Source organism: Entamoeba dispar, genomic scaffold (genome assembly GCF_000209125.1).
Source record: "Entamoeba dispar SAW760 scf_1105229460151 genomic scaffold, whole genome shotgun sequence".
Taxonomy (NCBI): Eukaryota; Evosea; order Mastigamoebida; family Endamoebidae; genus Entamoeba; species Entamoeba dispar.
In genome coordinates, this window is record NW_001854049.1 from 77,436 (window position 1) to 87,871 (window position 10,436).

The 10,436-nt window shown below is 25.7% G+C and overlaps 5 protein-coding genes across 5 annotated transcripts, besides 15 other annotated features; 2 read left to right on the forward strand and 3 right to left on the reverse strand.

The window, feature by feature from the left end:
• Window positions 1-18: 18 nt before the first annotated feature.
• On the reverse strand, window positions 19-540 carry EDI_252930 (60S ribosomal protein L18A, putative; the record flags this gene model as incomplete). The annotated part of the gene is made up of 1 exon (XM_001736888.1): window positions 19-540. One exon carries the CDS (start codon window positions 538-540, stop codon window positions 19-21), a length of 522 nt encoding a protein of 173 aa, XP_001736940.1.
• A 47-nt stretch (window positions 541-587) lies between these two features.
• Window positions 588-642: a sequence feature (AT_rich).
• Window positions 643-650: 8 nt separating this feature from the next.
• Window positions 651-728: a microsatellite.
• Window positions 729-903: 175 nt separating this feature from the next.
• Window positions 904-2,796, forward strand: EDI_252940 (Rho GTPase-activating protein, putative; the record flags this gene model as incomplete). Its single annotated transcript, XM_001736889.1, has 1 exon — window positions 904-2,796. The coding sequence occupies one exon, from the start codon at window positions 904-906 to the stop codon at window positions 2,794-2,796; it is 1,893 nt and encodes a 630-aa protein (XP_001736941.1).
• Window positions 2,797-2,898: 102 nt separating this feature from the next.
• Window positions 2,899-2,961: a sequence feature (AT_rich).
• Window positions 2,962-3,026: 65 nt separating this feature from the next.
• Window positions 3,027-3,051: a sequence feature (AT_rich).
• Window positions 3,052-3,251: 200 nt separating this feature from the next.
• Window positions 3,252-3,280: a sequence feature (AT_rich).
• Window positions 3,281-3,656: 376 nt separating this feature from the next.
• Window positions 3,657-3,685: a sequence feature (AT_rich).
• Window positions 3,686-3,726: 41 nt separating this feature from the next.
• Window positions 3,727-3,823: a sequence feature (AT_rich).
• Window positions 3,822-5,624, forward strand: EDI_252950 (chaperone protein DNAK, putative; the record flags this gene model as incomplete). The annotated part of the gene is made up of 1 exon (XM_001736890.1): window positions 3,822-5,624. The coding sequence occupies one exon, from the start codon at window positions 3,822-3,824 to the stop codon at window positions 5,622-5,624; it is 1,803 nt and encodes a 600-aa protein (XP_001736942.1).
• Window positions 4,099-4,121: a sequence feature (AT_rich).
• Window positions 5,395-5,422: a sequence feature (AT_rich).
• A 43-nt stretch (window positions 5,625-5,667) lies between the features above and the next one.
• Window positions 5,668-6,802: a repeat region.
• Window positions 6,803-6,835: 33 nt separating this feature from the next.
• Window positions 6,836-6,934: a sequence feature (AT_rich).
• Window position 6,935: 1 nt separating this feature from the next.
• On the reverse strand, window positions 6,936-8,672 carry EDI_252960 (uncharacterized protein; the record flags this gene model as incomplete). The annotated part of the gene is made up of 1 exon (XM_001736891.1): window positions 6,936-8,672. One exon carries the CDS (start codon window positions 8,670-8,672, stop codon window positions 6,936-6,938), a length of 1,737 nt encoding a protein of 578 aa, XP_001736943.1.
• Window positions 8,673-8,734: 62 nt separating this feature from the next.
• Window positions 8,735-8,785: a microsatellite.
• A 7-nt stretch (window positions 8,786-8,792) lies between these two features.
• EDI_252970 (rab11, putative) lies at window positions 8,793-9,492 on the reverse strand (the record flags this gene model as incomplete). The annotated part of the gene is made up of 2 exons (XM_001736892.1): window positions 8,793-9,175; window positions 9,234-9,492. 2 exons carry the CDS (start codon window positions 9,490-9,492, stop codon window positions 8,793-8,795), a joined length of 642 nt encoding a protein of 213 aa, XP_001736944.1.
• Window positions 9,493-9,640: 148 nt separating this feature from the next.
• Window positions 9,641-9,683: a sequence feature (AT_rich).
• A 454-nt stretch (window positions 9,684-10,137) lies between these two features.
• Window positions 10,138-10,249: a microsatellite.
• A 19-nt stretch (window positions 10,250-10,268) lies between these two features.
• Window positions 10,269-10,311: a sequence feature (AT_rich).
• Between the last annotated feature and the right edge of the window lie 125 nt (window positions 10,312-10,436).

Below are 10,436 nucleotides of genomic sequence, written 5' to 3' on the forward strand. Positions count from 1 at the left end.
AATCAATAGACGATTACTTTAGCAAAGCTTTGTAGTCAATTTACCAGCTTTAATTGGAAGATTGAATCTCTTTGATGCAATAACTGGTTTGCAATGTACCATTGGGAATTTAACATGATGTCCAACAAATTGGTGAAGGACTGGATTCTTGACGGCTTTATCTCCAACAGTAGTAATACTAATTAATTGAATTTTATCTTGTCTTGTTCTGTATTGTGATGCAAGGTCATTATACATTTGTCTAACAGCACCAACTCTAGTAACATCTCTATATTGTTTAGTAATGTTATGAATTCCACCAGCAGAAACATATCTCAAGAAGATTTGATAATTCTTAACGACAGTTGGGTTCTTTTCAAAAATTGGTTGGCATTGAAGAAGTTCTGCATTAATCTTCTTGACTTTGTGTTGTTTCTTTAACATCATCCAGAATTTGGATTTAGCTACAACATAGTTTGGTGCAAAAACTCTTGATCTAAAGATTTCATTTGGGTTATGAGCTTTATCAGTGCATCTGGCAGTGATGTAGTATTCCTTCATCGTCTATGTGTCTCAAGGGTTCTTAGTTTTCTTATTTTTCCAGATTCTATAATTTTATTATAATATTACTATTTCTTTAAATTTTTTTATTCTATAATATAACGTTTTATATAACATAAATATGAAAGAACTATAAAATAAAATAAAGAAATAAAATATAGATATATTAATAAAATATTAAAAAAAGTTATATTTTTTATTATTTATCTGAATTGACAATAATTGAAGTAATGTCACCACATAAACTAAAAACCTCTTTTATTTAAAGAACTTAAGGTTAAAAAAAGAAAAAGGAGGTTCAAGAAAAGAACCAACTCCAATTTGACTGTTTAATTAGTAAACAAACTTAAAAATCTAATTGTTATGTCAGAACATATTGGTGCAATAGAGATTCGAGGAGGTACATTTAAGAAATTTACAAAAGTCCAAATGGAATGTAAAAATGATTGTCTTAAAATATATCACCAAGGAGATCGTTTAAAAGAGAAGATAAGTATTACAATGAGTGTTGCAATATTTCATAAGAAACTTACATGGCTTAAAAAATTTCCTAAAGAACAAGAAGAACTTGCTTTTGAAATTGCTTATGATAAGTTATATCAATTTATTTGTCCAAATTATATTGAATATTCTTCTTGGCTTAATATCATCCCTTTAAAAATGAGATGTAATGAGGTGTTTGGAGTTCCATTGAGTGTTGGAGTAAAGAAAAGTGGTTGGAGATTTCCACTTCCTATTTATCGATGTTTAGAATATTTAGAGAAAAATGATGGATTAAGAGCAGAAGGGATTTTCAGATTATCTTCTTCTATTGATGAAACAAAACGTTTAAAAGAAATATTTGATGGTGGACAAGATGTTACAATGCAAATTATTGGAGATGTACATGTAGCTGCCGGTTTAATAAAATTATATTTACGTGAACTTCCTGATTCTTTAATTCCTAAAAGTATGTACAATACATTTTTAGAATTATCAACATCATCTGACCTTAACAAAGATATTAAAAAACAAATACAAACATTTCCTGATATTAATAAGAACACTCTATGGTTGATTATGCGTTTTCTTTCTAAAGTTATTCAAAACACTTCTGTTAATCAAATGACAAGTTCTAATCTTTGTGTCTGTTTTAGTCCATCATTATTTAGAAGTCCAGACAATGATATGACTAGAGAAATGACTGATACACCAAAACTTCGTACTATAATAGATTCAATGATTACTCATTTTACTGATATTTTCTATGAAATAGAAAAAGAAAATCATAAACTTGGAATAATACCACCAACTTATCCTGCAATAATTCCTATCTCATCTATTTCTTCTGAAATGATTTCAGATGCTGTGAATAAAAGAAATCAATCATTAGTCTCTAAAATTGAAAATATTAGTCCTTCATTTGATAGTAATACTTCTGAAAACCCAGTCAATTCCAAACCATTACAACCAGTTATGCAATCTGTTTATGTTAGTCAATATCAAAAATATCAATCAACAAGTCCACAACAAGACCAGTCAATCCCCAACACTACCTTTTTACCCTCTAAATCAAGAAATGCTTTTCTTCAACACCTTAATCAACCAACAACTACTGGACCTCGTTCAAGTCAAATTAGTACATCTTCTCCTAATGGATTTCTTAGTAGGCAATATAGTCACACAACAAATCAGTCTAGTGGTTCTACAATTAATATTGGAACAAGAAACTCACCTCCTTCTCCAATTCGTAACGTAGAGATACCTGATGAAGTCCAACAAATTCCACTTATTCCTCATTCGGAACAACAGGCATCTTCACCTAGTACTAAATCACCTGAGCAACAACAAAAAGCAAAAATTAATGCATTTGCTGGAGCACGAATTACTACTCGTTGTGCCTCTCAGTATTATGTTCATGATACTTCTCTTCAAGCACTTATTTTACCACCGATAAATGATAGTATGAATGATACTCAAAAAGTGCAGTCATTACAAAGGAGGGTTGATGCCTTAATATCAAAAGCAGTTGAACAAGACAAAATTATTTATGAATTTCATCAAAAGTTAATTTCCCTTGGTGTTACTGAAGAAGAAATAGAAGTACTTTCAAATCAAAAATCATCACCTCCAACTAATCAACCAAGACGTTCTGTTTTGTTTAGAACTACAGAAAAATCTGCTGCACGGGGTACTTTTCTTGGAAGAGGAAGGGTACAACAAACTCAACTACCAACTCAACCACAAGAAGGACCTTCTGTAGAAGAAGAACACTAATTGTTTAACAGAATTTCATTACTTTTTAGTGTCTTCTCTTTGTTTTGTAAAATAAAAGAAATTGCAGTAGTAGAATATAGTCTAAGTAGAATCAAATCAGTGTTAATTTTTCTTTTATTATATTTTAATTGGATTTTATTATTATATTCAATTGTAATAAAATATGAATTTCTTTAGTTTTTTCTTTTTTACTCTTTTATTCTTTTAAGTTAGTGATGTTTGATAGTAAGTTTTAAAAATTATTTATTAAATAAACCATATTCATGAATATAAACCAAATCATTTTTTAGTTTGTATTGTTTTAAATAATGAAAACAAGATATTTATTGGTTATTTGGCATACCAATTAATTTAAATATAAGTGAAATTCTAAAAATGTTCATATATCTTTCTGGTTATATATTGTAATAATACCAAATATTTTAGTGTTTTATTTTTATGATGTTTTAAGTATGATTAATAATTTATTAATTTCATTTTATTTCATTCTAATTGAAATAACTTGTAACAAATGTTTTGATAAAAATACTAATTAAATTATCTACTAAATTTCAATATGTTCAAATGAATTATGACTTATTTCATAACAAAATGATGTTTATGTTGAAATACTAAATAATGAGATTGAAGTTCATTAGTTAGAGTAATATATTTATTCTGATTTGACTTTTTAATTGATCACAGAATATCAAATCAAATAATGAACAAGATATGCATTGAATATAATGATTGATACAATAAATCTTATTATCTCTTTCACTTTATTTAAAGAGATATTATTAATAAACCCTTTGATAACTACAAGTTGATGGTCAAACAAAAAATGAATAACAACCTTCTAAATAGAAAAATAAGAAATCTATTTATAAAATTGTAAAAAATAATAAAAGAATCATATAAACTATACCATACTATAATTGAAATAAGTTGTTATAATTAAACTATAACTTTTTTTTAATTCAATATTTTTTCAATAAATTTTATTCTTTTTAATAAAAGAACTTAAAAAAATGTAAATCAAATAAATGACTTTGATTGTCGGTATTGATATAGGGTGGTATACCGTCAAGGCTTGTTATTATAATCCATTAACAAAGTCAATTGACACTGTTAATTTTACGAATAAGGCTGAGTGTTTAATGAACTTCAAATGGAGACAAGGTTTAGTTTTGACAAACGAGAGTTTTTCATTGAGGAATATTATCACTCCAAAAGAGGTGATGGGAAAAACGTTAGAACAAATTAAAGATAGTGTTGAGGAACGTAAAATCTCTGATGTAAAAGTTGACACAGACAACAAACAATTTAATTTTTTTATTAAAAAAGATAGAATAACTAATCAATTTATTGGATTAACAGAAGTGATAGGACATTGTCTTAAAGAAGTATACTGTCTACTTGAACAGTCTAACATACCTATTGACAGTCAATCAATATTTTTAGTTTCTATTCCACATGAAGCAAATGAAATATACGAAGAGCAAATGACAAAAGTTATTGAATATTTCAAAGAAGAAAAAGAAGTTCAAAATGTTTTTATAAAAGATGAAATGCAAGCAGCAGCACTATCAAATCCTCTTGATGAAAATGATGACAGTGATAAAATAATAATGGTCATTGATTATGCTAAACAAAAGGTGAATGTCTGTCTAATTCAAGTAACAAAAACAGAAGAAAAAATTATAGGTTTCAAAAGAAATGAAACGGTTAGTGGAAAAACTATTGAGGATAAAATTATAGAAAGAGTTAAAAATGATCCTCAATTACAAGAGTATAAAGAAATGTTTGAAAAAAAATCAATAAGGCTAAAACTTAAAAATAATCTTTACCAATACATTTTTGGTAAAGGTAAGTTAATAATTTCTTTAAAGGGTATTACTTATAAAAACGCAAAAGATAATAACTCGTCATTAACTACTTTTGAAATTTCAGAAGAAGAATTTAATAAAATGATTGAAAGTGATATTGAGAAAATTCAAGAAATGATAGAAGGATTATGTGAGTCATGCAAAATAGAAAAATCTAAAATAAATAATGTTTTATGTATTGGAGGATATTCTCATATACAGTCTTTCAAAAATATGATAAATTTTATGTTTCAAGATTCTCAATTAGAATTAAATAGCTCATTTGATAATAAACATGCAATTGCATATGGACTTGTTATGACTCAATTAAAACATATGAAAAAAAAATTAATAACTGCACCATTTTCTATTGGAATTGAAGGAAGATTTGGAAAAATAATATTTTTAGTAGAAAAAGGAAATGAATTACCACATCAAAAAGATTTAACAGTAAATGTAAATGAAAGTAAAATTACAATTCCTTTATACTTCGGAGAGTTTGTGGTAGCTAATGAATCTAAAAAAGTAAATAATTTAGTCTTAGAACTTCCTTCTGAAATTAAATTACCAGCAACAATTCAATTATATTGTCATTTGTATAAAGATGGACAATTAAAAATAGAATGGAATCAATCACAAGAAAAAGCTAAAAAAACTGTTTTTGATATAAATCTTCTTAGCATAAAAGAAGAAGAATTATCTTCTAAAGAAGAAACTATTTATATTAAAAGAAATGAAATTCGTGTGAAACTAAAATTAAAAAAAATATATGATAATATGAGAAATACTATTGAACATTCTGATGTTAAAGAAAAATATGACTCACTCCCAATTTTTGAATTTAACTCTAAAATCAATGAAATAGAATGTGTTCTGAATAAAATTTGGGAAATTTTTTGTAAGGTTGAAGTAAATAAAGAACATATAGATCTCATAAAAACTGAAATGGAATCTAATAACATCATAAAGAAAGAGCAATAACAAAATTACAACTCATTTTTAATTCTTTTTTATTACTAGATAATATGTTTGTTTATTTAGTCATTTTATTTTGATCTTATATTCATTAAATTAAAATGGAAGAGTTAATAAATAAGAACACTCATTTCTTTAAAGAAGAAATAGAAACAATTCAAAATATTCAACAATCAATTAATGATATTAATAAATATTATAATTATTATTTAGGATGTATTAAAAATGAAATATTTGAAATAAAACCAAATGAAACATATTCAGAAGCTATTAAAAGAGGAGAATGAATATTTAACAGAAATGATGAAACAGAAAGAAGAAGAAATAAAGTAATAGAAAAAAGTCAAGAAACAATTAAAACACTAGAATAATAAAGAATCAAATGAAGAAAATAATAGAAGAATGTAATTCAGATTCTGAAATACTAAGTAAAACACGGAATGAAATAATCAATACAATCATTTCAATTGAATAAATGAACATGAAAAATAAACTATTCAGAACACCAGAAGAAAGCAACAAAATCACCCAAGAATTTAACAAAAAGAAAAAAGAATTGAACACATATTACAGTGATTATTTAGAGAGGATGAAAAAGAAAAAGAGAGAAGGAGAAAAAAACAAAGAAAGTAGAAGAAGAAATAATAAAAACTATAAGAAAAAAGAAACAAGAAGAAATGAAACAAATAAAAAATAGGAAATATACTATTTGATTCAGTTGTTAATAATTGGAATATGTATACATCAATATTTGATCAAAGAATAATAAATAAAGAACATATAATAATTATTATTGAAGATTCAGATGGAAATAAATTTGGAAGATATACTAATGTGAAAGTTGATGAAGAAGATGTAAATGATCCAAAATTATTTTTATTTTCATTAAAATCAAAAGGAAGAATAAAAGAAATGATGAAATTTGATATCAAATATCCACAACGTGCGTTTTAGTTATGTAATCAATCAGATAATTGGTTGTTTGGATATGATGATATTATTGTTTATAAAGAAAATGATAAAACAAAAGTCATATTGTAACAACATTTATTTGAATATAAGGAATATCAAATTCACTTTCTGGAAAACAATATCCAGAATATTTCACACTACAACGAATCATTGTAATTGAAATGGAATAATTTTTATTCATTATTATTTATTTGAAATATAAAAAGTAAAAATTAGATAAACAAACGGGTGTATTATAGCTGTTCATTAATTTTTGTTATTTAAAAAATTTTTCCAATAATAATTAGTATAATTTATCTTTAATAAGATTTAAGAAAATAAAATTAAGAAACTTAAAAAAATAACTCAAATAGAGCATATTTCTCCCAAAAAATTAGTGTGGAAATTTTTAAAATGAGGTTGTTCATTTTCAAAGTTAATGCACTGAATACAATCTACTTGGTTTATCTGGAGACGAGGGACAATTGGCTGAATTTTAAGTAAATGAAGATGACTTGGTAACACGAAGGAGTCTATTTCTTTACCATTTTCATAGGCAAAACATTTTAAGTTAGAAAAATGACTCAAGTCTATATTAAGATTTTCCTTTATTCCGTACAAATAAAGTTTCTGTAAAGTTGTAGGAATAACTACATTTTTTAAAGTACCTCTTACGTACAACGAACTTAATTTTAAGGGCATCAAATCAACACACTCTGTAACTTCATTTTCTATAAAAAGATCTAATGACTGAAGAGATTGAGGAAAGTTCATTGGAAAAAGGAAGTCACAAGAATGTATTTTAATAGATAATAAATGAGAAGGTAGAAATGTACTTGGAATGGATTTACGAGATTTACATGAAATAAGAGAAAGGTCTAATAAAGAGTCTGGAAGTTGAGTAAAGATTATTGAACATTCAATAAGAACCATTTTTGTAAGTGAAGTCATTTTTACAAAGTCATTATAAAGGATTGAACTATTTAGTTCAATTTCTTTGATTTGAGGAAGTGGACCTTCTATTATACATTGTGAATGAGTTAATTTAATAGAAGTAAGACAAGAAGAAAATGAAAGAGTGATTGGGTTTTGAGTATTAACAAGGCTAAACGAAGATAATACTGGACAATTAATTAAAGGATTTTCTGAAGGGGAATTCATTTCCAGATAAGTTAATGATGAAGGAAATGTAATTGGTACTGAGTTTGTTTGAAGTGAAAGTGAACATAATTGAGTATAACTTGAAAAATTAATACCACTAACAATATTCTCAGAATCATCATTTATATCATAGTTTGAATTTATTGACCCTTGTCCATGAATGATTAATTTAGAAGGATAATATAATTGGTTAAATAAACAATGGTTTGATTCATTGATATTCCATTTCAACCACCCTTCTTTATTTTGATGAGTAGTGAGATGATTTACATCTGTATCTTTCCAATCATTAGAAATAAGTAAAACTTTTGAAAGTGGTTTTGAAAAAGGAAGGGATTCTATAAATGAACGAGAAGATTCAATAATAACTCTTTGTATTCTATACTCTGGAATATGTTTAACAAATTCTTGATCAAAACTTCCAATAACATGAAGTAACTTCATAAATTGTTGAGAGTCAGGAAGGATATTAAGTAGATTAAGAGAAACATTATTTGATTCAATAGTTAACTGTTGAAGATGAACAAACTCTTTAAAACTTCCTTCAAAATGATGTAATTCATCAACATAAAGATGAATATTAAGAATTCTTTTTTCAAAACCTTCTAAAAATTTAAAATTATAAGAATAAAACCTGTTTTGAATAACAAGGTCTTGACTCTTCTCTTTTAATTGTTTGAGAAACACTAAGAATAAGTCAGCTGTAATTTTAATTGTATCAATTCTATTTAATATTTCTAGTTCATTTTTAAGTTGGGAAGCAGGTTCAAGAATATACATATAAGAGTGTTGACCCATTTTATCAATAGCCATTGGGTTTATTTTCATCATTTGGCAAACATCCCAACACTTTTTATTAATTAAAATGAACTTAGCAATAACGCTGTAATGTTTTAAATAATTAAGAACAATTGATAAATAAACCTTTTCAAGTTGTTTCATTAACTTTTGAGGATGATATAAACCAAATAGAAAGTTCTTGTTTGAGGTTTATCAAAATTATTAAAAAAAAAAAAGAAAAAATAAAATAAATAAAAACCTAAAAAATAAAAGAAGTTAAATTTAACAAGCACAACCATTTTTTTTCGGTGTTTGTTGTTCTTCAGGTGTTTTGTCAATATCCACTTTACTATCTGAAATTGGTTTAATGACTGGTTTTGTTTCTGATGCTCTTAGTCTTGTTTGCTCATCACATATTTTTTGAATAATAGCCATAAATGCAGTTTCGACGTTCTTACCATCAAGGGCTGATGTTTCAAAGAAAAAAGCACCTATTTTTTTTGCCATATCTTCTCCTTCTTTTATAGTTACTTCTCTCATTTGTTCTAAATCACATTTATTTCCAACAATCATTTCAACAACTTTTTTGTCAGCATTATCTCGTAATTCACTCAGCCAACGATCAAGTGATTCAAATGAAGACTTTTTAGTTACATCATAAACAACTGATTGTTTAGTAACATTTACCTTTTTAGTAACAAAATTTTGAAATTTTTAACAAACGTATTGCACCTAATGCACCACGATAATAAGCGTTAGTAATCGCTCTATACCTCTCTTGTCCAGCAGTATCCCATATCTGTGTCCTAACTGTTTCATCATTATATCTAATTTGTTTAGAAGAGAATTCAACACCAATAGTTGATTTCTTTTCAGGATCAAATTCATCTCGAGTAAATCTCAATAATAAATTTGATTTTCCAACTCCTGAATCACCTATCATTACTACTTTATATAGATAATCATAATCATCCACACTCATTCACGTTTATATGAATTCTTCAGAGTTCTTTTTATTTTTATTTCTTTTCTTTTTACCCTTCTGAACTTCGTTGTATTTTTAGAAAATCTTATTTTTATGATGCAATAAAATTAGAAATGTTTTGTAATTTATAACAAAAATCATCTTCTTATTTAAATAAACTTTTTTAATAGTTTTTTAATGTTTTTTATCTATTCATTCTTTTCAATGAAAAAAATTCAATTATTCTAAATAATATCAGAAAAGTTCTTAATGCCTTTTTAAAGTATTAGAATATTTGTTATTTTCTCAAAACTAAATTAATTGATACTTTTGTCTTTCGTGTCTTCAAAAATAAAATGATAAAATCTCCATTTTGAGAGACACATTTAGTGTAGTTACAATATTATAGTCAATGTTTATATAAATCAGCACTTAAAGAATAAATGAAAAAAGGATATAATAGTATTACTATCAAAATTTGTACATTGAGTTTTTTGATTCTTGAAGAGGGAAACAATATTATTGTTTGGCTTAAAATACCAAATTTTCTTTTAAAAACAAAAGATTTGTTTTGTTTCTGTTTCAAAAGAATTAATTCGTTTTATTTTTTTCCTGTTTTTCAAAATCAAACTTTTTTAATTTTTGTTTCTATAACATAACTTGAAAATAATGAAAGGAATAAAGAGAAACAAGTATCGGATAATATGAAAAAGAAAAAAAAAAATTAAGTAAGAAGCAAAGAACTAAAATTAAAAAATAAAACTAAGAAGAGAAACTATATGAAATAGGAAATCATTTTAAAAAATAATAAATATCTCTTTTTCAAAAAAATATAAAGGTCATACTCAAATGAGAATCACCATCAACATTATTAATAATGGGATCATCAATATGACTGGGTTTCCTCCGTTAAATGACAAAGGGAAAGAGTATATTACTGACAATGAAAATAGGAAAGAAAA